Source organism: Ascaphus truei, chromosome 5 (genome assembly GCF_040206685.1).
Source record: "Ascaphus truei isolate aAscTru1 chromosome 5, aAscTru1.hap1, whole genome shotgun sequence".
In the NCBI taxonomy this organism is placed as follows: domain Eukaryota; kingdom Metazoa; phylum Chordata; class Amphibia; order Anura; family Ascaphidae; genus Ascaphus; species Ascaphus truei.
The window spans coordinates 291,084,013-291,111,979 of NC_134487.1; the positions used below are offsets into that span (position 1 = coordinate 291,084,013).

The window sequence follows — 27,967 nt, forward strand, 5'->3', positions numbered from 1 at the left end:
TTCTGTTTTTAAAAAAAACAACTTTGAAAGACCAATTTTCTTGTATTCTATTTTAACAGCCATTTGCTAAGGCACTGCCCCTCCATGTCCTGTCACAAGCTCTGGCACACCCCTTTGTCAGCCCTGCCCTCCTCTAGCACATGTCAGTGCAGGAGTGCTCATGAATATTCATGAGCTTCCACTGAGTGACATAAGCAGAAGAAAAACATATGCCAGCTCTAATGATGTCACCAAAATTTCACCGATCTAAAACATGGAGAACGAATTGACCTGCAGCTATGCAGTTCTTTAGGTAAGTAGCGATTGCACACATGAAACTATTGAAGTAAAAAAATAAATTAAAAAAAAAAAAGACTGAACTGCAGCTTTAATGAAAAGACTCAGGAGCATAGGAGCTGTCCAATGACTCAGGTGAGCGGATTGTGGTTATGTACAGTAGTAGAAACCATGTTTCTACAGGTAAATGTGTGTTTTAACATCACTGAATTAATTGACTAGTTTTTAATGTAAAATATGGGTAGAGGATACGTGACACGGAATAATGGTGTTATTCATCAATTTTTGCGTCATAAGCCACCATTGTTTTCTCTTCTCAGCAAAGACCTCCTTTAGGCTTGAAGTGATGTAAACTGTTCCTTACATTTGAGCCAAGAAAAAAAAGTTGGATGTTCATCTACATGCAGGAGCTTGATATGTAGTCCTCCAAATGAAAAGATTAGTCATGAGTTCCCAGATCCTGAAGGGAATCTGAGTTATCCAACTGCTGGGAGCATTCAGTTACGAACACAAGACCCTGTCCAGATGTGTATGCATGCTAAAATGACTTATTTAGGAGCACAGCAGCTTTACAGGTGCTTGAGAGAGACATAGTGAGGAACATGGCGTCTGTCCAGGTGATGAAAAGACTCAGCAACACAGGAGCTGTCCAGATGCTTAAAGGACTTGGTTTGGGGCAAATGAGCTAACTAGTTGATGGAAATATTCTGTTAGGAAGATAGGAGCTGTACAGATCCTCAAAATAAAACTTTGCTAGAGATACTTGGTGGTGACCAAATTCTGAACGGACTCAGGAACACAAATCCTGCCCCCGGGGTCTAATGTGTGATCCCAGGAGATGTTCCAGCCTAAAGCATTGCACTGACGAGACAGCAGCTGTCTGTTTCCAAAGTAGAATGATATGCTCTGACCCCTGCTGATATCCCTCCCTCAAGGCAGCTCTCAATGTGCTGATATTTCTGCATTGATTGCAGGCTAATGGTTCACCAACTTGATTTAACTCCATTCCTCACCGAAACCATCTGTCATGCGTTGCTCAGTGCAAAAGCACTACACATTAAATATTATCTTATGTCTTTTTTTTTTTTATAGAGAAACAAATTAAGATTAGTTTAAATATATAGTACCAAGTCAATTTACCAAATGTCTCTTGAATGGTATCTCATTTAATCCCTCAGATCTATCCCAAACGCATGTCCCTAGACATATATTTCCATTCTGAATGAAAACTCAGAAAGCAATGGCTTGATCAGTGTGTTACAATGGCATGGACTTGCATGCAATGTAAATACATGTTCATACAAATATACTGAGTTACTGCCTCTTCTGTGAGTTAAACTGTTATGAAATTATCCTTCTCTCCATTATGAAACTAGCAATATAAATCTACTACTGGCTGTGGAGCTGTAGTCCAAATTAGAACCTTGGGACCACTTTTTTAAATCATTAAATACATATAATTTGGGTCAGTTAGCAGGTGTAATTGATGAAGTTAGGTGGGAAGAGTTGGGTTTTGTTGGAATAAATAGCTTGCATCTTTTAAAGGTTAAGAAGGAAAATGTACATTGCATCTCAATCAATAACCATGCTAATGTATTAAACACAGTGAGGTGGATGTTCCAGGGCAACACCGTGCATTACATGGAGTGTAAACAGCAATAGGGTTTCCCATAAATGTAATAAATACAGTATTAGTTATCAATGAACAATGAGTTGGGTAGAGAGGCTAATAACATAATAGCTTAGAGTCACCCTCCATTGTCATAAAGTACTAGGAAAACACTCCCACAAGCCCAAATCTGCCATATTCCACTGAGACAATCTAATCAAACTTAGATTGCTTGAAAGCACAAACTCCTGTTAGCAGGAACCTGTTTATTTACTGCATGTTCAGCTCCTGTAAAGTTCTGAAGTAGGAGGTAGAGTTATCTGCTTTATCTGCTGTCAGGCCCGATGGAATCCGAACCCACAATTTCTGCTGTCCAGGGCAGCAGTTCTAACACTGAGCTGAACCAGCTGCTTGATAGCTTCTCTGCCACAGCATACTTTTAAGTTTTACTACTCACACGTGTTGCCAATCCGTCTTGTGGGCACTCCCCCTGGCTTCCTTTGCAAGCTGATCACATCCACTTCCTGGTTGCCAGATCAATGTGCCTTTGCATCCAGTCTTGATATCAGAGCATCTATCCACCTGACTTGTCTGCTGCCTGGTCTTGCCTGTCTGAGTATGTTTGTGACCTCTTTCTGCCTTGACCCCAGCCTGCCTGACCACATTGTTACTTCCTGCATACCATGACCCTGACCTGTTATACCATTATCCTATCTGTCGTTTATTCTGACCTCAGCCTGCCTGGCCTTTGCTTCTTGTCCTTTGTACTGCATTATTTTTTGATCATGCCTTCCACCATCTCTGTGGCACACGCCTAATCTTTACAACCACGCTTCGGGGTCCATCAAGTTCCGATTGTTCCAGCCATCAGATTCCACTTCCTATTATGGAGCCCACCTTTATTGGTGCCTTACAACTGCACACTGGCAAGTTCTTCTTAATAGGCAAGGCTGTCAGGAAATCTCCCCCCTTTATGATTGAACCACTTATTGATTTACCTAGGAAACAAAACAAACAAATGATCCAGTATCCTACCTTGTATCGCAGTGAATACAACATTATGGACCACATCCAAGTTGTACAAGAGGTTATTTCCCAAAGTAATGAATATGATCTATCACTCATCTTAGGATTCCTACATTACAGAAAAATATTTGATTCTCTCTGCACCTCAGCAATTTTTCCCTTACATTTTTTATTGAGATTTGTGTAATGAGGAATGGGGGTACAGAATGAAAGAGGGGGACAGGGAGGTGGGGAAATGGTCAAGGTATACAAATAATATGAAAATAAATCAAGAGTTTATAGATTATACAGGCATACCCCGCTTTAAGGACACTCACTTTAAGTACACTCGCGAGTAAGTACATTTCGCTCAATAGGCAAACGGCAGCTCACGCATGCGCCTGTCAGTACGTCCTGAACAGCAATACCGGCTCCCTACCTGTACCAAAGCTGTGCGCAAGCGGGGAGACTATAGAGCCTGTTACAAATGCGTTATTCACATCAGTTATGCACGTATATGACAATTGCAGTACAGTACATGCATCAAAAGTGGGAAAAAGGGAGTGCTTCACTTTAAGTACATTTTCACTTTACATACATGCTCCGGTCCCATTGCGTACGTTAATGCGGGGTATGCCTGTACATAAGAAAAAAAGAAACAATCATAAGTCAAAAGTTAAATTTGAAATTACAATTCAAATTAGAGTTGGTCATCCAGAGAAACCTAACAATGAGCATAACGAGTTTTACAGAAATGATAGGAAAGAGATTAATGATACGATCACTTGACCATGTTCTATATCCATTGGAGGAGGGTTTATAGAAACAGTGTGTCTCTACCAGGGGCAAAATCAGTTCCAGTGGAGAGCCATGGGTCTCATGCAGACTGGAATTGATTAGTGGTCTCGTTTAGAAATGCTGCAATTCTTTCAGAAACCACTATTTGTCTAATTTTACTTTTAATTGTACCTTAAACAGGAGCCAATTGATTCCATGAGAAAGCAATATATTTTGCAGCAGATATAATATGAGTTATGAGATTGTGTTCATTCTTAGTTATGTCAGGAGGTAATTTATTAAGTAACCTCTGCAGTTTTTAAGGCCTTAAGTGTTGAATCGTATATTGATATTATAAAGAACATTTAATGAATGCCACATCAAGCCATTGAATTGAGAAGAAAAAGGAATCTAAAACAGTGAATACTTGAGTCACCTATATTCTGCAGATTACATTGTTATTTTTGCCCAAGTTCGGAAGACTTCAAGCAACAAATTGGAGAACCGGCCGAATAAAGTAAGAATGTGGCCTCCATATGAATCTCAGCGAGACCAAAGTGATGTTCAACAAATGTGTCAATGCTACAAATATTAAAAATAAATAAGTCAGAATAGAACAAGAAGTCGAAGATTATGTTTACCTTAGCCAGCAAGTATCAATATATGGGAACCTTTCAAATTAAATCAATAGGAGAATGAAGATAAGATGTAGTTTCTGTAGAAGACACAAGACAATCTTTCAAGGGAACCTTCAACTGTGCCTCAAGAGGAAAGTTCTCGACCAGGGTATTCTGCCCGTGCTCACATATGTATGTGAAACATGGACCCTAAATGTGAAGACAATTCAGAAGCTTCAGACAACTCGAAGTAGTATGGAGAGATGCATGCTGGATAATACCCGAAGAGACAGGAAAAAGAATGAATGGGTTTGATAGCAAACAAAAGTCTGTGACATCATCACAAGGGTGAAGAAATTGAAATGGCAGCGGACCGGACATATCCTAAGAAGAAATGACCATTGTTGGACACAGATGTACTTGATTGGATTCCGAGGGAGATTAAAAGATCAAGAAAATGACCAAAAGTAAGACAGGAAGACATCGGAAAATTTGTTTGAACAAAAAATGGAGGAGAGGCTTACAACTTCAATGCCTAAAAGATCATTGGGGAGGCCTTCATCAGCAGAAGAGCTGAAGATGGTGATGATATAGATATAGATACATACTTATCCAGCTGGTGATAAACCATTTGTATAGATAAAAAAAATAGTTATTTAAGCAACTATAAGGCTTTGGTCCCGCTGCGGCCGGCGGTGCGCGCGGCCGTGGGCCACCAGCTCCTTACCTCCGGTCTGGATGTCTCCCCTGGCTCCTTCCGGCGTGACTGACTGCGTGCTGTGACGCGTCAGCCAGCCGGAGCTACAAGGAGCTTGTGGTTTCGGCGAGTGCCGCGTCACGTGACACGCAAGGGAACCAATCACGGATTGGATCCCAGCAGCCAATCCGATTTCCCCCCCCCCGCTCCGATCCCCTCCATTCCGATTCCCCCCTCCGATTCCCCCCTGCTCCGATCCTCCCCCCCTGCTCCGATCCCCCCCGTTCCGGTTTCCCCCTTGCTCCAATTCACCCGCCCCATTCCGGTTTCCCCGTGTGTATTTGTGTGTGTGCGAGTGCCTGTGTGTGTGTGAGTGCCTGTGTGTGTATTTGTGTGTGTGAGTGCCTGTGTGTGTGAGTGCCTGTGTGTGTGTGCACTTGTGCGCGTGGGGCTGTGGGGCTGTGGGGCTGTCTGCTGCGCTGCGTGTCTGTGTGATGATTCCGCCCCCTCACGTCATGGCTGCGCCCCCCCCACCTGTTTTGGCCATGCTCCCCGTGCCGAAAAAATTTCACTGCAGACCGCAGATCGCGGTGCAGTGATATGCACGCGCTGCCGGCAAGCAAGGCAGCCATGCGGGCGTGTGCAGCGGGGCCTTAGCCTAATGCTAAATATTCAGCTACAATGTCATTAAAATGTAACAGTATACCAACAGTAGTTGTGTCATTGATCCGCCAGCTTCTCTTATTTTCTGGGGGTTCTGAGCCTGAAACAAAAAGATTACATGTTGGGTTGTTAAAGCTAGTGTGGAATACCTCTTCTATTTGCATAGCAGGATTTATTAAACATTCTGTTTTTGGAGCCTAGATATTGTATAACCCTTTCTAATATTAAAGGGCCAGGACACTTTGTATATAACAGGTTTGGAATGTCTTGAGATCGGTCTCTGCACTGCTGCTTTTTAAGGCACTTCAGCCACTACACGAACAGAAAATCAATGTGAATCTATTGAAACTGCATGAGATTTAAAAAACAAACAAAAGGAAAATCCTGTAGCATAAAGAGAATATATTTATTGTGCGTGTTTGGCTAGAAAACAATATGCACCGGAAAATCTGATGCCCGGTAACTATTCTGACCTTTTTGTGTATTCTATTGCAGTGATGATGTTGTTATTGTACTCCACTGTGGCATATATTGGTGTCTTGTGACACCAAGCCAAGACTTTGGCCCAGTTTTAATAAATGGTGCTAAACAGTAAGGCACCTTACAGCCAATTCAAATGCATAATTCAGTACACAGTATTCAGTATAATTCAAGTGATACCTTCATTTTTTTTGTCAAACATTTGATATTTTAGGACAAGGTTTCAAGAGCTCTCTCTCTTCCTCATGTCAGGCAATACTGATTTATAAAAGTTTCACTGACGTGAGAAATGTACAGAACCAAGTATCCTGCAATAGTGGGGAGACAGAAGGTGGCGGGGGGAATGGCATACATTTCTGAGAGTGTATTAGAAACCCCAAATCAACATTAAGTCCTTTTTCTTTTTAGCAACTTTAGTTCAAATGTTTTCCGTTCTTGGGTGTTTGGAAGATCGATAGATCCTTTATGGAAAGATCTGGCTGTGAGAAGTGATGTGAAACAGGGAGGGTCACAGGCGCCCTATAATAGCAGCAATACAAATCAATTGCCGGTGCTCTGGGAGAAGGGGAAATCTGTACTACCCCAGAGAGATCGCGGAGTAGAAGGACAGCGTCCAGACACACAGTCTGGCTAAAAAGATGATTTAATGGCAATACCATTATTTTAATGGTATTGCCATTAAATCAACTTTTTTGCCAGACCATGTGCCTGGACACTTTCCTTCCACTAGGTGAGAAGTGACGTCCCACTGGAGTGCAGTATCTTCCTTCTTCATGATGTGTTATTGTGTGCCCGTGACGGTTAATTTTGGTTTGTAGATTTTGGCTGGTTTCACCAATGTACAGTAGAATCCTTGGTCACATTTGCTGCATTGGATCATATATCTACATTACCGCATTCCTGGGTGTACAGCAGTGTGATCCTTTAACATTGAATGCTCTATGTGTGTGACTGACTGTGGGGTATTCGCATGCATGTTTCCAGCGTTTCCAGCAATGGTCTTTTACCATCCTCACCTAGAGGTCATGATGAAGGTTTCTGTTGACAAACTTCTGACTGAGATTTAGCAGTTGCCAGAATGCCAGGATAGAAGGTTTGGGGGAAATAATGTGTGTCCTTTGTATTGCCGTTCCTTAGGGCTTTTCTGCATTTCTTCTGTAGCTGGGTGGAAGTAGCCACTAGTACAGGGGGTGGCCATCTCTAGTCCTCAAGGGCTACCAACAGGTTAGGCTTTCAGGTTATCCCTGCTTCAGCACAGGTGGCTCAATTAGTGGTTCAGTCATAATGACCGAGCCACTGTTTGAGCCACCTGTGCTGAAGCAGGGATATCCTTAACACCTGATGTGTTGGTAGCCCTTGAGGACTGGAGTTGGCTACCCCTGCACTAGTAATATGCATGTATTTTGTGTTGTAGCAGGTGTTCTTATGGTGTTTTCAGTTAATAATTGTTTTGGCGATAGCCCATTAAAAAAAAACAAAAAAAAAACAAAGCATGATTAATAAGTGTAGCCCCATATGTTCTGCATGGTAGTGTTGTTGTGATGGAAGTTCCTGAACAGACTGAACAATGAATGCTTCTCTCTTTTCTTTCTCCAGGGGAGATCGAGAGATGCTCGTTCATCAAGTATCATTACTCCTCAGCCACCATCCCCAAAAACCTCACCTACAACATCACCAAGACCATCCGGCAGGACGAGTGGCACGCTCTGCGTAAGTGACCGCGACGTCTGTTACCTCCCTCTAAAGCTGGTGTCCGGAGACTCCCGTGAAGGGCAGGCATGTCTTCTTAAAATGGTCCTCTTACAGTATGAATACCACCATATCACGGTGTCAATGTTATTTATAAAGGAAACAAAAAGGAAAGACGAGGGGAATTCGGCGCTCAAATGAATTTATAGGTTCTCAGTCCCCAAGGACCACTACCAATGCAGGTTTTAAGGATACCCCTGCTTGAGCACAGGTGGTTCAGTCAAAATGATTAGGCCACCTGTGCTAATGAGAGGATAGCCTTAACCTGCACTGTTAGCGGTACTTGAGGACTGGAGTTGGGGAGCTCTGTGTACTCATGGTGTACATTGTTCTTTAAAAGTTTCCAGGTGAGATTTGCACGTCTAATGAAATATCAATATGCCAAACAGGATTTTTCCTTTTATTTTGAAAATCGATTGAACATGTTTATTCGGGGGCAGCTAGAATGATATTCTGGGAGGATGGCCTGCACTTTGGGACTACACTCAGTGGTAGGGCCATAATCGGAAGTGGGTCCTTGGAAAGCCACTGTAAGTCAGCGAATCACTTTGCTATTTGGGAAAGTGGAGGAGGAGAGGAGAGAGTGGGAGTGAGAGGGAGGGAGAGGTTGAGAGAGTGGGGGGAGGGTAACGAGGTTAAAAGTCCACAGTTCAGGTAAAATAAAATGTGGGATTGCTGCTGATAAAATAAATGGTTTTGCCCATCATAAACGGACTAGTAATTGGGACTGCTTTTTGAATGTGTGTAATTCCCTTTGAAGTGGAGCTCTAGTAGTGAAAAAATATCTAGTAATGGAGAAATACAGAGCTAAGTCCCATTTTTGAGGCATGGCAGTATTTTTTTTTTTTTAACTTAACCCCAATATAAAATTAAAATGCTGCAAGACATTATTTATTGCTAACAAAGCCATTACATACTGTCAGTGGTACGTTGCCCAATCCTGGTCGTTTATCTTATTTCTCATCCAATGGGATATGTAATCCTATTCTTCATATAGTTAGAAAAATCAGGATTACAAGCCCCATAATGCTTAAGGACAAGATTAAAAAAACCAGGCCTTGCCAAAGCTGTCCTTGGCAGCATGGGATGCTGGAAATGATAGTTCTACTCCAGGAATACTTTACATTTAAGAACATTAGGAGTGATGTTCAAGACAATTTTAGACCATCATTTTCATCCTGTGCCTCTTCATGTTGGGTATCCAATGTTTGAGTATGTGCCAGCTTTTGATTTGGGGAGTTTCAATGGGAGACGTTATTGCAGAGTAACACAACACACATATTGTAATGGGATGTATCGCTTTCTCATGTTACCCTCTTTTACTCTGCCAGGTTTTAGTTGGCGCAATGCTCCCTGGCTAATGATTTAAAGTTGGAAAATACCAACACACAGCCCTCTAGATTCCCAACCTTCCTCCACTTAATGCGACTTTAAATACCTGAACTACAAATATAATTAGCCCTTTATTATGTATCTATCAATTCTATTCAACATGCTACATAACGCCTGCAATACGATATCCATAATCCTTTTTATATTTAAAAAAAGAAGGGAGCTTTGATTACAGCACTGTTTTTCAATAGGGGTTCCAGGGACATCCCTATGGGTTCGCTGCAATTTTCGGGTCATTTAAAAATGGTGCCAAATAAAAAAATGCACAATGTATCTGATATCAAACGTGCTATTAGAGAGGGTAGGGGGTTCCTTATAATGCATCTGATATCAAACGTGCTATTATAGAGGGTTGGGGTTCCTTATAATGCATCTGATATCAAACGTGCTATTATAGAGGGTTGGGGTTCCTGACAATGCATCTGATCTCAGACGCACTATTAGAGAGGGTTGGGGTTCCTGACAATGCATCTGATCTCAGATGCACTATTATAGAGGGTTGGGGTTCCTGACAATGCATCTGATCTCAGACGCGCTATTATAGAGGGTTGGGGTTCCTGACAATGCATCTGATCTCAGACACAGTATTAGGGAGTGTTGGGGGTTCCTTACAATGCATCTGATCTCAGACGCGCTATTAGAGAGGGTTGGGGTTCCTTACAATGCATCTGATCTCAGACGCGCTATTATAGAGGGTTGGGGTTCCTGACAATGCATCTGATCTCAGACGCACTATTATAGAGGGTTGGGGTTCTTGACAATGCATCTGATCTCAGACACGCTATTATAGAGGGTTGGGGTTCCTGACAATGCATCTGATCTCAGACACGGTATTAGGGAGGGTTGGGGGTTCCTTACAATGCATCTGATCTCAGACGCGCTGTTAGAGAGGGTTGGGGGTTCCTTACAATGCATCTGATCTCAAACGCGCTATTATAGAGGGTTGGGGTTCCTGACAATGCATCTGATCTCAGACGCGCTATTATAGAGGGTTGGGGTTCCTGACAATGCATCTGATCTCAGACGCGCTATTATAGAGGGTTGGGGTTCCTGACAATGCATCTGATCTCAGACACGGTATTAGGGAGGGTTGGGGGTTCCTTACAATGCATCTGATCTCAGACGCGCTATTAGAGGGGGTTGGGGTTCCTCAGAATTGCATAATATAATTATAGGGTGCATTAAAAAAAAGGTTAAAAAATCCCACTGGATAACAGTTTGCCCAGAACACGATAAGCCTACATTCAGTACAGTCTCACTATGGAAATCACAAAAGGATATGTCCTGTGCTAACAATAAATATTTGCCTGGCCCCTGCTTTTCTCCTTGTTATATTAATGGGACATAACTCTCAGGCTCCCATGTGCCTGTCTGCACCTGCCCAGCGCACGTGGAGCTGCCCTTGCACAAGGTATAAATGTCAGCAGCTGAGCTGAATTTTTAGAAGCCTCCTTTAGTCTGTGAGGTGGATTCCTGTCTAGACATTTGTTTACTGCTTTGCGTATGTTATTTACTTTGTGTCTTCTGGGGCCTTTGCTGTTACGATGTAACTTGCCTTGGGGTGATAGACGCGGAGGCAGTGCTGCGACTGTTTACAGAGGACCTGATAATCTTGTATGCATGGAAATCTGCTCGGAAGAATGATGCATTTCTCTTTAAGAGCTCCAGAAGGGATCTCCCCCGGAGAGAGGAGAATATATATAACAGTGGGTGTTATTAAGGGTCTTGGCTTTCAAAATCCACCGTGAATGACAAATGCTCAGCTAATACTTGCATTTTTATTCCTTTCTGCAGCTGCATTTGTATATTTTCTCTTTGCTTGGCAATGAATTACAGGTACCCCTGGTAGTGAAGGGGTTAACGCAAGGGTGGCCAACTGCAGTCCTCAAGGGCCACCAGCAAGTCAGATTGTAAGGATATCCCTGCTTCAGCACAATTGGCTCAATTGGTGGCTCAGAATGACTGACTGAGCCACGGTGCTGAAACTGGGATATCCTATAAAACCTGACCTGATGGGGATCTTGAGGACTGCAGTTGAGAGCCACTGCATTCATGATATTTGGGGCAGTTTCCCAGAGCTATAATTGGGGGGTCTGTGCCCTGAATCCACTTTCTGTGAAGTTACTTCCTCACATTTCTCCTAAGCCTCCAAACATCCAGATTTAAACCACAACCTTTTATTCTACCACTTCTTTCACCTTGTAGAAACACTTGTGTATTTGAAAAATTCCATCATATCCTCCCTCCCTTCTCTCCTCCAAGTTGTATATGTGGAGTTCCTTAAAAAAAAAGAGAGAGAAGAAGAAGAGCATACAGTAGGTTATACTGGCTCTACACTTCTGTAGCCCAGGCTGAGCTGGAAAGCGGTGTAATGTGGCAGGCATAAGCTTATAGGGTCCCATGTTAAAATGAATAAGAAGCAAACAGTGGCACACTGTGCTCATTTGCATGTCATTACCCAGAATCCCTGGCTTGGTGGAAGCACTGTTTGCTAAGCGATAATCGGGAGACGCAGAGTTGCAGACCTGTCTGAGACGTGTAAATGTGCTGACAAGTGGGATTTTAATTTGCTTTAAAAAAAAAAAAAAGATACATTTTAAATTTATAATTAATATGAAAAGTACAAGGAGCTTCTACAATGTCATTTTGCTTATTAAAAAACAAATAAACTACCAAATGAAATGAGCAGATGTTTTATTAGTCCCCAAGATCTTTTTATCGATTCAAGAAAATAAAACTTACAGGGACGTGTCCAAGGTTTGGAAGTACCTACTGTACAGAATAGTCTATTACAAACAGAGCTTCGCTATTCAGGGCGCTTCAGTGAACTTTGCACATTTTTACCCGTTTTGATTTGGTGAAAAAGTGTACATTGAAACAAAATGTGCAACACGTTCGCTTTAACGCTAAAAGTCAGTGGGCATCGTATGCGCGAATAATTAGGATTATGTTCGCTTTAAATTGCATCACACATTTTTTTTTTTTTACATTTCGAAAACAAAATCGGTGGACTGCTATTTCGCCACTTTAAAAAAGCAAAATGGCGAATTTTGAACAATTCGGGGTGTTTTGCTGCAACCTTTGGCGCCAATAATTCCATTGACCTTTTTGAGGGTTTTGTGAACTTCTCGGAAAGTTTGATTGAATCTCGGCAGGATCGCGCATCACTATTCGCTTTGTAAAAATATGTTTGTGATATCAATCAAGCTGAAATGGGAAAAGCTGCATTTCAAATCAGATTTCTTTTTTAATGCTTTTAATATCCCGTTAAAAAGAAATGTAACCCCCAACTACTCCCCTGTTTATTATTGTCCCCCTATTCTAATATTTGCTTCGGCCTCTAAACCCCTGAGTAGAAATGGGAAATTTTGTTTGCAGATTTGGAACCGCCTTGGGTTGGACACTTCTTTTGGTTCGCTGATTTACATGGATCAGTCTAAAAAAAGAATCATCCGCCCTTTTAGTTTTTTTTTTGTTCTATCACTAAAAATCCACATGACGGGTTAATAACCCGCAGGTCGGATATTGAACAATCGGGCAACGGGTCGTGCAATCCGCGTGTCGGAATTCTTACAAATCCATCCGGATTGCATCCAGTGGCGGTTTTGGATTCATCCGTATGGATTGAAACTGGAACAATCCGTCAACGGATTTGACACCGTGGAACAGATTTCGAATGGAAAGCCCTGGGGAATGGATTTTCGACAGTTCCGCCCATCCCTACCCCTGAGCAGTGTAGGGGCAAATGCAGAAGGGGTTATACTTGGGGAAAATAGTTTCTTGTGTTTGACAGATTCTGAAGGACAAAGAAGAGTAAGTCAGTGACTCTGCATGGTGTTAATACAGCCTGCTTGATACATGGAATGTGACATGCCAATTACTGTTTTAGTTCTAAACACTTATTTTGTTTAGTCTCCAATGTTGGGAAGTGCTTTACACCACAGGCTATGCAGTTATTAAAAAAAAAAAAATCGCCTTGCTTTATTTGTTCATAAGCCTTTAATCCATTTACTGGGACTTCGTTCTATCACTTCTGTTTCCATCTCTTTTATCCAGACCCAAATTATAATTAAAAAGCTTCTGAAGATTTCCCAGGGTTTCTGACCGGGGCCCCTTTTGGTGGTTAGGAATGGACTGGGCAGAGCAAACTCAGCTAGATCTTCACAGATGTATGGAGGAAGATACAACAAAGTAATCTAAAAGGAGAATAAAGCTGGAGGAATCCAGGCTAGGGGAGGCACGGGGGCTCTGTCCAGGGAGGGTTGGACTATCTTAAAGTTTGGGTTGGCGAACGATTGAGCAGAATAGAAGAAAGTGCAAATGAACACAGGGGAATAAACAAAGTTAAGAGCAAAGTCAGAGATGATTACTCAGAAAGCTGCATTGGTTTAAAAGTGATGGAGTCCATCTACTTTTTTTTTTTACTTACAGACCCGAAATTATTTTTATTACTACTGATCTGACTTTATTAAAAAAAAAAAAATGGCTTTTTTGTTTCTTTACCAGAAACATTGTACAAATCTTTAAGAGCATTGGTGCAAAAAGTAATTAAAAATGTAGATTTTCTTTAACAAACACAGTACCGTGATTTTTTTTCTGAAGCCTCATTTGCCTGCAGGAAAGCTGCAGCGGGCACTGTGGGTCAGTGATGTGAGCGGAGGCATCACAGCAACGCGTTAACTCCATCTATTGACCCTCCCAAATCTCGGCACCCACAGGGCAAAACACGACAGTAACCGAGGTCACAACAGTCCCTTTTTAGCACGCACTCATGGTGCAATAGTATATGAATTAGGGATGTAAATATCCACAGAGAAGACTCAAGTATACCACTCAGCCACACATTAAAGGGCTAACAACGGTAACAGGACGTCTGACCTGCTAAAAACAGAAAATAATACATCTTTAATAGTATAATTAACAACGCCAAAACATAAACACAAGCTCAGGGTATACAGGTATACCCCTCTTAAGGCGTGACTGTAACGTAAACACACAGCACTGTATAACGTGCATGTAAAGTCACACCCGTAGGTGTTAGTGAGAGAACAGTCATGCATCACACCAAGCACAACAGATGTCAACGTGCAGCTGTAAAAGAAGTACAGGGTATACGACCGTGTCCCATGCCGGGCCCAAAGCGCTACACTTCTCCTAGCACCGTCACGCTTGCAGACGCCACGGATGTGACGTCACGGCACTCCGACGTACGTTTCGTGTCACGAGACACTTCTTCACGGGGGAGGAGCTACATCCAGATGGCGTCCTTGCGCCTGTTATACCCTATGGTGGAGGAGGAGTCAGTAACGAGAGGCTGATCTCTCGAATTGCAATGTTATCTAGCAACATAGTGTCAGAAGTATGTGTGCAGTGTGAATGCGAGGCATGGACTCGTTAGAGTACCTGGATAGACTTAGGCCGCGGTCCAAGTGCGTTTGAAGAATCTAATGTGTGGATTCAGCAAATCTGTTGGTGGATTCTTAAAAATCCGTCCAAGTTTTGCGGACCCCGCAGAGTGTATTGGCGATAATAATAATAATATCTGCAAAACGCGAGTCGCCCTTTTGACATTAATCCGCTGAAAGCTATGGGACCAAAGGAACCGACCGATCCGCTGCGGATCCAAATCCGCCCACAAAAATGTGCCCATCTCTTCTGCACCCTCATCGAGTTCCCACTTCCAATCGTATTTGGATATCTCGGTTACAGAGAAGCTGATTATTCGCTTGCCCAATAGCTGGCGGTGGGAGTTAAACCAATAGCTGCCGCTTCAAAGACATTGGGCTCTATGCATCAGGAGTTACGAGTGCGCTGACGTGACATTTATTAAGCGTAGTTCTGCTGTTATTGGTTGTGCCCACATGGGGATAGTAATTTGCGCTAAAAAAAACCCCATCCGAAAGCTGTCAAGAAAAGTAACGCAGGCCGGGAATTTTTTAATACACAGACCTGCGCCAATATGCAAATATTACTCAAACTTCTCCCGCTTGCTCCACAGGCTAAACTCATCGCAGGCAGACATACCGCAAAATGGCGCAGCTTAGATTAATACATAGCCGGTGCCCGGTACGTTCATATTTCAGCACTAGTGTGACAAAATAACGACTTTGTGATGGAATGTATCAAGGCAAAAATGGAGCAAAAAAAAATGGCATGAGATGTATCAAAGAAAAAACCATGTTGATTTCTGTGATACATGCGGTACACATACAGATACTGTATGCATCGATGTATTAAGGTCATTTTGGAGCAAACCTGGGGCATTTTCATCTTGTATTTGTGTCTCAAAATATTTAGCTCCAATTTAGCCCCATCTGTCACCTTGGGGAGAGTCAGTAGGAGGAGTTGGGGAAGAGTTACATGGTGCACAGATTATAATGAGATGTATCACATTCTGCGTCTCTGTCCCAGCTTGCACCTTGGGGAGAGTCAGTAGGAGGAGTTGGGGAGGAGTTACATGGTGCACAGATTATAGTGAGATGTATCACATTATGTGTCTCTGTCCCAGTTTGCACCCTGGGGAGAGTCAGTAGGAGGAGTTGGGGAGGAGTTACATGGTGCACAGATTATAGTGAGATGTATCACATTCTGTGTCTCTGTCCCAGCTTGCACCTTGGGGAGAGTCAGTAGGAGGAGTTGGGAGGAGTTACATGGTGCACAGATTATAATGAGATGTATCACATTCTGCGTCTCTGCCCCAGCATGCACCTTGGGGAGAGTCAGTAGGAGGAGTTGGGGAAGAGTTACATGGTGCACAGATTATAATGAGATGTATCACATTCTGCGTCTCTGTCCCAGCTTGCACCTTGGGGAGAGTCAGTAGGAGGAGTTGGGGAGGAGTTACATGGTGCACAGATTATAATGAGATGTATCACATTCTGCGTCTCTGTCCCAGTTTGCACCTTGGGGAGAGTCAGTAGGAGGAGTTGGGGAGGAGTTACATGGGTCACAGATTATAGTGAGATGTATCACATTCTGTGTCTCTGTCCCAGTTTGTACCTTGGTGAGAGTCAGTAGGAGGAGTTGGGAGGAGTTACATGGTGCACAGATTATAATGAGATGTATCACATTCTGCGTCTCTGCCCCAGCATGCACCTTGGGGAGAGTCAGTAGGAGGAGTTGGGGAGGAGTTACATGGTGCCCAGATTATAATGAGATGTCTCACAGTCTGTGTCTCTGTCCCAGTTTGCACCTTGGGAGAGTCAGTAGGAGGAGTTGGGGAAGAGTTACATGGTGCGCAGATTATAGTGAGATGTATCACATTCTGTGTCTCTGTCCCAGTTTGCACCTTGGGAGAGTCAGTAGGAGGAGTTGGGGAAGTTACATGGTGCGCAGATTATAGTGAGATGTATCACATTCTGTGTCTCTGTCCCAGCATGCACCTTGGGGAGAGTCAGTAGGAGGAGTTGGGGGAGTTACATGGTGCACAGATTATAATGAGATGTATCACATTCTTGATCTCTTTTATTTGCCTCCAATTCTGAAGTGTCGTAACACACTGCATCAGATGTAAGAAACTGTTCATGTATACACCGTAGTTCTGCTCCAGTGCGCCTAAAAACAATTTTCTCTACATTTATACACAAACCCCAATGCTGTTACCAGTAGGTTACTAATTATGAGCTTGTCCATAAAGGACTACACGATACAGGTTGCCCTTCATTGCTTTGCCTTTGGTTTAGATGTGGGTGGCAGGGGGTGGGGGTCTGAGGAAGGGAAATTGATAGGTTTGCATCACGAGGAGCAGCACGGGCAGCCATGCGCCATAGCCCAGCCTGTGAATAATTCAGGACGGCCCCAGTAATTGTATTCCATCTCTCAAGGTTGGGACTCATCATTAATATTGTATAGGGGATCTATGCAGTGAGCTGCCTCCTGAGTATTTATCTCATAACCTGGAATAGTTTGTGAGCTTCAACTCAAAATCCCTTTGAATGTTTCCAGCCTGACTTCCAATTCTTCGCCCCTTCGCTACCAGATGCCGCAATGCCTTTCAGGCCCCTCTGACAGTGAAGGGGTTAAGTAGCATTTCCCTTACTTTAAGGTGCAGTTCCTCCTTGCACCAAAGTGAAGCAAAGGCAGATATTAAACCATGCCTGTTGATGCCTTTTCTTAATTTGATGACTAGTCATATTCAGGCTTGGATTTGTCCATTGGTTGCCTGGGCAAGCAAAGTGGGTCCTCAATGTCCAGACAGACCAATCCTTCCATAATGATGGGATACTCCAGAAATCTCGGGTAGACTCAAGAGAATCTCCAATGGCCGTCTGTGTGTGCGTGAGGCTGCAGGGAGTCAGCATGCAGCGGTATGTAGGGAAGTAGCCAGGATCGCTTTACCACTGAGTTATTATCCTGGGCCCGGGCTGTCGAGTGGGATGGGGTAGGGAGGTGGGAGGGTGAGAGACCAGTGCTGATGTGCTTTCAATCAAGGGACGGAAGGGCTGAAGAGAGCCCAGACATGCTATTAACCGGGGGGGAGGAGAGCTTACCTGTACATGTGAGGGTGTCAGCGTGGGCGCGGCAGAGGGAGGTGCCCTGGCTGCCGGTTAAAGAAGTTGCCCACAACTTTTAAGATTGACCGAAAGGATACCCCTCCGCCCCCCGGGTGCTGCACACCAGGTTCTGCCCGCCTCTATCAGCGGCCCTGGATGTAACAAAGCTGATTGTTTCCTCAGCGGCGCACGTTATTGCCGCTTATTGTGTTTTCCGCATGATAAATTGCGCCAGAACTTCTCCACCGCATTGATTTTGTTTAGGTGCATATTATTTCCTTTCGGGAATAGCGACTCCATTCACAGCTAGGCAGCTTGTGTACTGTGGTTGGCCTAGAGGTGTGGTTGGGCCAAGGTTTTATATTAAGCCCTAACTCAACAGCAACCCTTTTTTTTCCAGAACACAAAAATGTACATAAATTGCATAATGTTTGTGGCACTTTTAAAAAGATACTTTTCTTAACACGTTGGCCTGATTCAGTACCAACAATACTGCCCACAATGACACACAACAGGCACGACATCTGTACAGTATGTATGTTTCCATTGGTGCATGCATGTTTGTACGAAGCACCAGTGAATGTACAGTATATATCAGCCTGTGTATAAATACAAGAGTGCAAATCCCTTCATAGTTTTTTTTCTGCATTATGGCCCTATAGCGTGTCCCTGTAATCTTAGTCCCTGTCACGATCAGGGTTGATCGGACTACGCGGGATCGTGCAACCACTAGACAGAATGCAAGTGTTTGATAAACCGAAGTTTATTTAGCCGGCGCTAACAGTAAAACTCACAGTACAACAGGCACAAAATTCTTATGTGCAAAACAGAAAGAGAATCCCTGCGCTTCCCCCTTTGGAGAAGCGCAGGGATTCACTTTCTGTTTTGCACATTTGTATGGCCATTTCCTTCACTATCTGCATGCTCCTTATATGGAGAAGCGCGGTGATTATATTTGTTTTACATTATTTGTTGGGCCGATTTTAATACTTAGCAGCACGCTCCTAGAGGGCAACACTACTATGGTGTAATTGAATATTTAGCCAATCACCTGCAACTGCTTATTGAGCAGTTTGTGGCAGGCCAGCCCCTCCTCTTCTAGGTATATAATGCCAAAGCAAGGTCCCCTTATTCCACTTCACTTACATGTGAGTATCTGTACTGGTATATACCAGTTTTTAATTGCACTAGGTTATATAAGCGTATGCTTTGTTATTTTAACCCCTTCTGGGCTTATTTCACATAACACTAGTATGTATTTACCGTAGGGACCTGCTAAAGAGACTTACCTTGACGTGGTTAGCAGGCTTGGCATTATTTGATCAAAGGATGTATACCAAAAGTCTCCTTTTGTCTTATAGGTATTTACACCATACATATATATATACACATTCCCCATTGATTGCTATCCCAAAGGGAGAAGCACAGGATTCGCTTTCTGTTTTGCACATTTGTATGGCCAATTCCTTCACTAGCTGCATGCTCCTTATACGGAGAAGCGCAGTGATTATATTTGTTTTACAAAATTCTTATCCTACAACAGGGATACGGGGAAACTCCTAGGTGGAAGGCGCTGCCGAAGCAAGGTGGCCCTAGGTGTTCCTCCGGGATCCGTACGGGAAGACTCAAAGTCCACGGTAGTCTCAATCATTGAGACTAACACACGGTACAGGACCTAGGTGCCAACCACTATACTGACAGCAACTCTGCAAGAACAGCTGGCTATTACTTTGCAGCCTCACATGTGTAACTCACCTAACCCTTCAGCTGCTGGACTAAATTACGGTAGCTGTTGTTGACTGGGACGGTGTTTCCTAAGAACTCTCATTACACTCCTGGTACCCTATTTAAGATTGAATATACTGAATAACACTATCTATTCATCATGGTTATAATTAATAGGGTGTTTTTTTTTGGTCTATACATAGTGAATTGGCATATCTACAAACCAATTCCACAGATCAAAAGGAATAATACCCCCGCTATACACGGTGTATATTGACATCAAACCTGGATACTCACTCGATCGCGAGTGCCACATTGCAGAGCTTGTCCCTTTCCTGCATCTGACAGCAACTCTGTAAGAAAAGTCCCAAGAATAAGGCCGAGCTTATAGTGTCAGAGATGCTGCGTGCGCACGCGTGCACGTCAAGCACACTTCAGTCATTGGCTATAGCAGTTAGCCAAGTGCCTGCAGGCGAAGAGGCGCGTTGACGCGGAAGCATTTTGAGGAGACAACAACATTTGTCTTCTCAGGCGGCTGCCGCGTGACAGCAGCCAATGAGGGTGAACCAGCTTCATGACTCCCCCCCACCACGCCCACACGTCGCCGCCAGTAGTATGAGCTGGGATCGCTTTTGCTACAACCGCGCGGCCGGGTAAGAGCTCGCACTCTCGCAAGCAAGCGGAGTGTATGAGCTTAGCCGTTGAGCACTAGGCGGTGGCGCCTGTGGTTATACTTTGTCCGCACTCGGGGAGTCGCCGCAAAATCTGGGGGAAACAAAAGCCGCGATACGGGAAGAATAGTCTCTCACGGCGGAGGGGTTGATTGTCCTGGCCTCCGCGCACAGCCCAGGTATAGCAATCCGATTACGGGGGCGCCTGGGCACATAGGGCGACACCCCCAAACATGGTCATGCTTATATCCGGTATAGGACACCGGATACAGGCTCAGGAAGCATGGGAATACAAAGAACTGTAAAGATAACGGTGTAAACATGACACAAATGGCTGGGTCTCCCTCTCACATACAAAGAGGGCCTGTGTGCGCCCGACCATCACAGTCCCTTGATACCCGAGCCTGAAACAGATAATTTTAAATAACTTTTCAATGTTATCCTTCCAGCATTAAATTGAAACATCGCCTGAAAGGTAATCTTCTGAGGCATATTCCATTAAGAGATCTATGTTTAAAAAGGCGTTTTTCATGATAAGAGTGGTCTGTTTGTGGGATAGGACAGTAGGGGATTGAAACCGTGGTTCCTTATCTTTCCACCTGCTCACCAGCCCTTTTATCCCCCGTACCCAATTTTCTAACTCTATCTGTCCATGAAATGTCTGAATTGACTGTATAACCTGTTCTTTTAATGTAACCATGTATTGTTATAACTCTGTGCCCAGGACATACATGAAAACGACAGGTAACTCTCAGTGTATTACTTCCTGGTAAAACATTTTCCTATAAAGTATTAAAATATCACGAGATAACAATATATTGTGTGTGTCTGAATGGAACTCCTATTTTTCTTGGTATTACATTACCATTTTTGAGTAGTCAACACTGCTATGCAGTTCTATATTGGTCCCTGTGAAGACTTCTTCTCATACCTGGACCTGTTTGTGACTGTATGTTCCCACCATGGGCTGGATCAGCAGAGCTCTGTTAATGTCTGGGCTCATTATGGGACATTATCTAAAACAGGACCCGACGTTAACTTTCCTGAGGGCAACGTGTATTCTCAAAGCGAATTATATTCAACAGCCGTTCTACATCTCATTAGCAGAAACTTATCACGCAGCACAGAGGGTCCCAACCTTTTTTTCACTGCTCACCCCCTGATAGAGAATATTTGTTCTGCAAACCTCTAATTATTCTTATTGCTAACAAACCTGTTTGACCGTTCCAAGGCAGTGTAGTGTCTGGTTGCAAAGCACTGTGGGTAGCGACTTTGGAAGCTCCTGCTGTAATTGACAGCTATACCCACTCACACCAAGGTGCAGTTTAGGGGCTTACCAAGTGCGCAGACCCCACACGGGCTCAGGAACGCACTACACTGCAGGGATCCGCCGTTACATTTTTTTTGGGGGGGGGGGTGAAACACCTCACGGACCCCTCCTCCGGGTTCCCGAACCCCCTGTTGGGAATCACTGTTGCAGCATTATCTTCCAATAACGTGACGTTAAGTGTGTGTCTATAATATTGCTCCGATCCAGACCCTGAAATAGTGTGGCTCTTTAACTCAAGTTAAGAAAGAGAGGGGGTGGGAGGGAAATAACTCTGTTAAATCACACCCAGCTGTGGTGCTACACACATCCTGACCCTGTTAAAGCCCTAATTCAGGGTGTGGGTGTGAGTGATAGAGTTTTGGTATAAACTAAGATTGCGTTATCCTTGATGGACTTTTTTTCCCACTTCAATTTTAATATATAAAAGAACAATACACGGTATACATGTGAGGTATACATGTACATATACATGTGAGGTATACATATGAAGCAGGTGGAGAGAACTCCACCACGCATCTTATTGGAACAAGGAGCGGTTCAGTGAGTGAATTATTTTATTTTATTTATAAAATATTTTACCAGGAAGTAATACATTGAGAGTTACCTCTCGTTTTCATGTGTGTCCTGGGCACAGAGTTAAGACAAATAATACATGGTTACAAATACAGTTACATAAATGAACAGGGTATACATTATATACAAGACATTGCATGCACAGTTAAAGAAAATATATATTATGGGCGTATGTAACAGTTACAGACCAGAGTCTTTGAACACCGACACCGAGTGTGAACCGGGGTAATTCCCGGTGTCAGCTCCTTCTAATCTTGGGCAGGTCACTTTATCTCCCTGTGCCTCAGGCACCAAAATCATAGATTGTAAGCTCACCTGGGCAGGCTGTCTGTAACATTCCTACGGGCGGTGTACTGCGCACTATACAGTAATTGTGACGCGCTTTGAGTCCCATTGGGAAAAAAAGTTCAGTGTGAAATAAAGTTATTATTGTATTTGGTACAAGTTAATCAAAAACACTTTCCAGTTTAGATTAACGCACAGTACCTGGCACGTGTTGGCATGAATTCTGAGTGTCGGTATTAACCGGTAAACCGTTCAGTGTCTCAACTTTATGAAATGTAAATGTAAACAGTAACATTAATCGTTAACGGACTATAGTAGATATGCAATAATGAGACAGGTATCTTAAAGACAGAACTTCGTCTGTCCCCTCACCGTATGAGTAGGAATTTGCTTGTTTACATCATTTTTTTTCATTTTTGAAATTTTGTTTTTAGTATTGTATTTTTCATTTTACTTACCTTGTCCCATTGTTTGACCGAACAAGCTATTTGGATCAGGATTTGTTAATCAGAGACGTATTACAATTTTTAGGAATTTAATATGGCTACTGACAGGAAGCTGTCAGTGAGACAGTCAGCATCATTCCTGATTGGCTGACAAGCAGGAAGTGACCATCACAGTAACTCTTATGGAAGAGCACAAAAGCCGCCTTAAATATCGTGGTGTAGAAACAGTGTGTCAGGCCCCTCCCCAAATAAGGGAGCTACCAGAGAAGATTCCTGCATTTTGGAAACGATGTAACAATGCAATCGTCCCTCAAGTGTTTACTCACCCTGAAGCCCATCCTGTACCTGTTAAAGGGCCACAAAATATGAGAGAGGTGGGTTTTGCCTGTGCAAACTCCTGTTCAGCACGTAGTGCCATCACATCGCAAGGAGTAAAAACCTAGAGGAAGCCAAACCCCTCCCCATGTCTTAAATTACTGTGTTAAACTCGTCTTAGACAATAATATGAGAATACTTGCATGTGCCTGACTTGTGTTAAATCTATAGCCACGTATCCAACTGCTTGAATATGGCACGACCATTGGATCATATCGGTCCAAGGGGGGACTGCACCTTGTGTTTCAATGAGCGGTGTTCTCTGTGCTATTCCAGCAGGATCTCCAGGCTTCCTGTACACTACATGAGGTTATTATTATCATCATAATTTATTTATAACACCAACATATTCCGTAGCGCAGTACAATAGGGTTGGATGGCGAAAAACAATAGGATAACAAACATTAACATACATAGTAACATTAGGTAAGCAGTGCCCTGCCCCAAGGAGCTTACACTCTATAAGGAAGGGTAAGTGGACGCGTAGGGTACAGGGGAATAAGAAGGTTGGTGTGTTTCCGATTGTACAGAGCAGCTGTAACATCAGCGAACGGCAGCAAACGGCTGACACCCTTTGGCTGCCACCACAGCCTGCCTTTGGGGCGACTCGGGTCGCACCTGAAGCAGGAATAATGTTGAGGTCCAAGATGTAGAAGGTGAGAGCTGTTTCTCGTAGTATTGATAGAACCATCCACAGCCCAGTGACGGCTGTAAATCTCGTTGGCATATAACCCTTATATTATTCCCAGAAACTATGGACTAGTTTCATTGTGACGTAGTAAGGTCATCTAAAAGGTATACAGTACATAGGTAAGTTTTGTTAAGACTAATTCTATATCCGCCACAGCGGCGGCCGATCGAGCGGCTTTCAGACAAAAATCCCATTTAAGTCAATGGAGAATGTGGGCCCAAAACGGTCACGTCGGCGACTATACAATAAGCCACTTTAGTGACGCTATCCGCCTAGAATAGAGTTAGAGGAAGATACTGCAGAGCAATAAAATGTACTTGGTTACTTAGTAGCTGCACACATTTAACGGTCACCTGTATTCATATTTACTAAAGCCTTTAACTTGCAAAATTAAGAAAAACCAGTGCAAAAAACAGCACCATGTCTATCACAGAAAAGGAATCCCATATAAATATTTTGCACCGGTTTTGCACCCATATGACTTTAGTAAATAATTACCCATGGGGCATACAGTATGTTTCAAGGCAAACAAGGTGCAGTTGAGGGCAAAACAAACCAAAAATACAATAATTTCAACTAGTTTTTTCTTCTTGCATGTGGTACAGATTCTGACTGAGCCACTAATTGAGCCACCTCTGCTGAAGCAGGGATATCCTCTGACCTATTCGTGGCCCTTGGGGACTGGAGTTGGCCACCCCTATTCTCAGATACCTGCCAGCTGGGTATAGGTTAGCGGCCGTCTCCTCCGTGCACTGGTCCCATCAAACTGGAGTTATTTGTTTAACCTTTTGGCTTCCAGACCTTTAAAATGTTTTGAGATATTTGCTACCAAGGCAACATGCCGACAGGGTTCCCCATCAACAGCCTGAAGCAATGTAGGGTTTCTCATTTCTAAATAGCCTTAAACATACAGTATATAAAAGGAGAAACACAGGGGTCTGCGGACCCATCAGAAGCAATTGGATTATTTCCTTTTAATAAATCTGGTGCAATTATTTTGCACTGGTTTTACTCCCAGGAGACCTGACTAAATAGCTCCCAGAGCATTAACCCGCTGTATGAAGAGTCCTCTAATTGTGTTTGTTGATTGTGTTCGTGGCTCAAACGGCAGTTTCACTTCTTTCTCTCTGCATTTTATTGCATGGCATATTATAAAACGGGATATACATTTAATTGTCATTTTGCTGGGGAAATACTTTCCAAGAAATGCTATAAAAAGAGTGGGGTGTATATATCAACGCAAAACGAGTGCAATACTGGAAGAAAACGAAAAAGCAAAAAAATCCTTTTGCTTTCTAAAGTATTTCTTATAATATCATCAGAAATAATAATATTTCTTATATATCATCTGATGCAATTTGTTTACCAAGTAATTGCAGAAATTTTTGCACTAAGAAAAGAGACTTTATACATATTCTATTTATTATTTCTATATCACACATGATAGAGGCACACAGTTTTAGTTGCAAAAAAGATTTCAGACTTTACTCCATGCTCGTAGCAGACCAAACAACATTTCGGGGACACAGCCTGTTCCTCAGATAGTTGCCGCCCGTGTGAGGAAGGGGCTGTGTCCCCGAAACTTTAGTTGGTCTGCTGCAAGCATGGAGCGAAGTCTCAGCAATCTTTTTTGCAACTATAACTGTGTGCCTCCATCCTGTGTGTTATACTAATACTGTAAGTCTTTTGCCCTTCTTTGTGCCCAGGCTTCTCTGGTGTGTGAGGCTTTGGGTTCCTCACGGTTGCCAGGCAATATCCTCTGGTCAGCAGTCTGGATTCTTGTGGTGGGTGGTGGGTGGTGGGTGGTGGGTGGTGGGCGGTGGGCGGTGGGCGGTGGGTGGTGGGCGGTGGGCGGTCTGTGATCCTCTCACAGACTCCGAACAGGGACAGTACAAAGCAGCCACTTCCTGCCTTTTCTACCAGTACAATCAGGAGTTGAATTACCTCCACCTCCCAGTTCAGGTAGGAAACCCGACACCAGTGCAGTTTCCAGCCCTGTAGAGGACGTTTAACCCCTGGACTCCCTTACACGCCTGCACATAGATATAGCCAATATTATTGTGTGATTTTACAACTTGTGGCTCCATTGTATTGACTCGCAAATCGCACAAAATGGCACCAGCAGAAACGCTTCACTGTGCGAAACTGATGCAACAACGCGGTCTGCGCCTGTGGATATGTGTAGGGGCCAGCGGCTCCCTGATATCTGGGCCGGTAGGATGCATTTGCCCCCCAAGTAAGAATCTGCCAGCCCCTGCGTTCATTTTAGGGGAGAAATTGATTGACGGTATTGATGTATTTGTGCTGTATATAAAGGTAATAGTGGTGCTGTTGTGTTTAATTACAATGCAGCACAAACCTGTCAATGGAAAAACACACGTGGACATTGGTTTCTATGTATCACGTCTCGCAGACAGTGATCATAAAACTGGAGCCCATGGAGTCATTGTGACTGTCACTTTGCATCAATGTATCAAGGTTCATTGCACCAATTTTGCTCCAGCGTAATTGTAGGCACACCCGCTCTTCCTATTACCAAAATAGGGGTGCACTAGGGTTAATAACAACAATAACAAAAAAGAGTGTGAAGTAATGTCAGCTTGAGCTGCGGCAGAACCCCTTTCAGTGCACTCTCCTACATACAGGCATACCCCGGTTTAAGGACACTCACTTTAAGTACACTCGCGAGTAAGGACATATCGCCCAATAGGCAAACGGAAGCTCACGCATGCGCCTGTCAGCACGTCCTGAACAGCAATACCGGCTCCCTACCTGTACCGAAGCTGTGCGCAAGCGGGGAGACTATAGCGCCTGTTACAAATGCCTTATTTACGTGTAGCCCTGAGGTAAAATCACGATTTCTGGCCCCTCTCCGCGAGTGCCGTGGGGTCGCGGGTGCCGCCGGAGGCAGCGGTGGACCCGCCGGCACTTCGCGAGGGTGGGGGCCAGAGCAGGGAGCAGATCGGAGCTGTGGTTGCCGGGGACGCGATCGGGCCGTCGCTAGGGCCGCGATCGCGTTGCCACCGGCTCGGCGGCTTGAGGAGAGTGCGCCGCCATTGCGCGTAGGTTCGCGCATGCGCAGGAGGCGGCCAGCGCGCGATAGGACTCCAGGGCTAGGGAGAGATCGCGCGAGAGTAGGGAAGAGGACAGTAAGGTTGCAGCGGCCATTAGGGGTTCGCGCATGCGCAGGGCAAGCGCGCACGCGGCCCCAATGCTTAGACAGCCCCCTGGGAACTACAATTCCCAGGAGGCTTAGGGAGACAGGCGTCAGGTGCCTGAGTGTGGCCAATAGGGCTGGAGGAAGCTCAGCCCGGGAATATAGATACATTTCCCGGGCTTTGCTGCGTCAGTCAGGGCAGAGCAGAGGAAGGAGTAGGAAGGGTGCAGGGAGCGCGTGGCTCCTGCATCAGGTAAGGGTTCTCTCTAGATTCCCAGGGAGGCCCCAATTCCCGGGTAAGGGCAGGGGGTAACTGAGGAGGGACGCCTTAGCTAGGGAGGTGACCCTTGAGTGTGGAAGGTGCAGGTTTGGCAGTGCCACAGCGGAGAGGGCTGTGGGCACTGGCAAATAGGCACAGTGTGCTAGTAGTGGATTGCTACGGGATCCAGGTGGCTGTGTGTGATTGCAGCTGTCTGTGTGTGTGTCGCTGCATGTGCTGGGCGCAGTGCGTGCAGTGTGTGTGAAGTGTGTGTGGATCCCTGCAGGCTGACAGTGTGAGCTGAGTGTTGGCTGCAGGTGCGTTAGGCTGTTAGGATTAGCAGTTACAGTTGAGACTGGATAGCTAGGGGAAGGGGGGCAGGTTATGTCCACAGGCCCTAGGAGTTTCCCCAAGCCATCCCAGGTTGCGGTTCCTCAGGGACAGGCCCTAGGTTAGGGTTGCTGTCACTCTAGAAGTAGTTAGGCAGAAAGCTGATAGCTGCGGTTGCTGTTCCCATGCGGTTGGTGTTGCCGTGATCCGGTTGGAGTTCCCGGGAAGCGGTGGGACCCTCGTTGGGGTCCACCGGCAGAGTACCTGGAAAGGATCAGACGGACGTCTGACCCTTTGAGAAGAGAGTTGCGGTCCCGAGCATCGGAGTGCTCGGAAGGTATCTTCAAGTATTATAAAGTGCACCAACT

General features: G+C 44.3%; 1 protein-coding gene across 3 annotated transcripts in view; it reads left to right on the forward strand.

Annotated features, from left to right (window-relative positions):
- Positions 1 to 27,967, forward strand: part of TMEM178B (transmembrane protein 178B) — a 172,458-nt gene that overhangs the window by 49,070 nt on the left and 95,421 nt on the right. For all 3 annotated transcript variants that reach the window (XM_075602628.1, XM_075602630.1, XM_075602629.1), the window contains one exon: positions 7,721 to 7,834. In XM_075602628.1, coding sequence (XP_075458743.1) covers positions 7,721 to 7,834 — 114 coding nt within the window. The remainder of the gene's footprint in view (positions 1 to 7,720; positions 7,835 to 27,967) is intronic.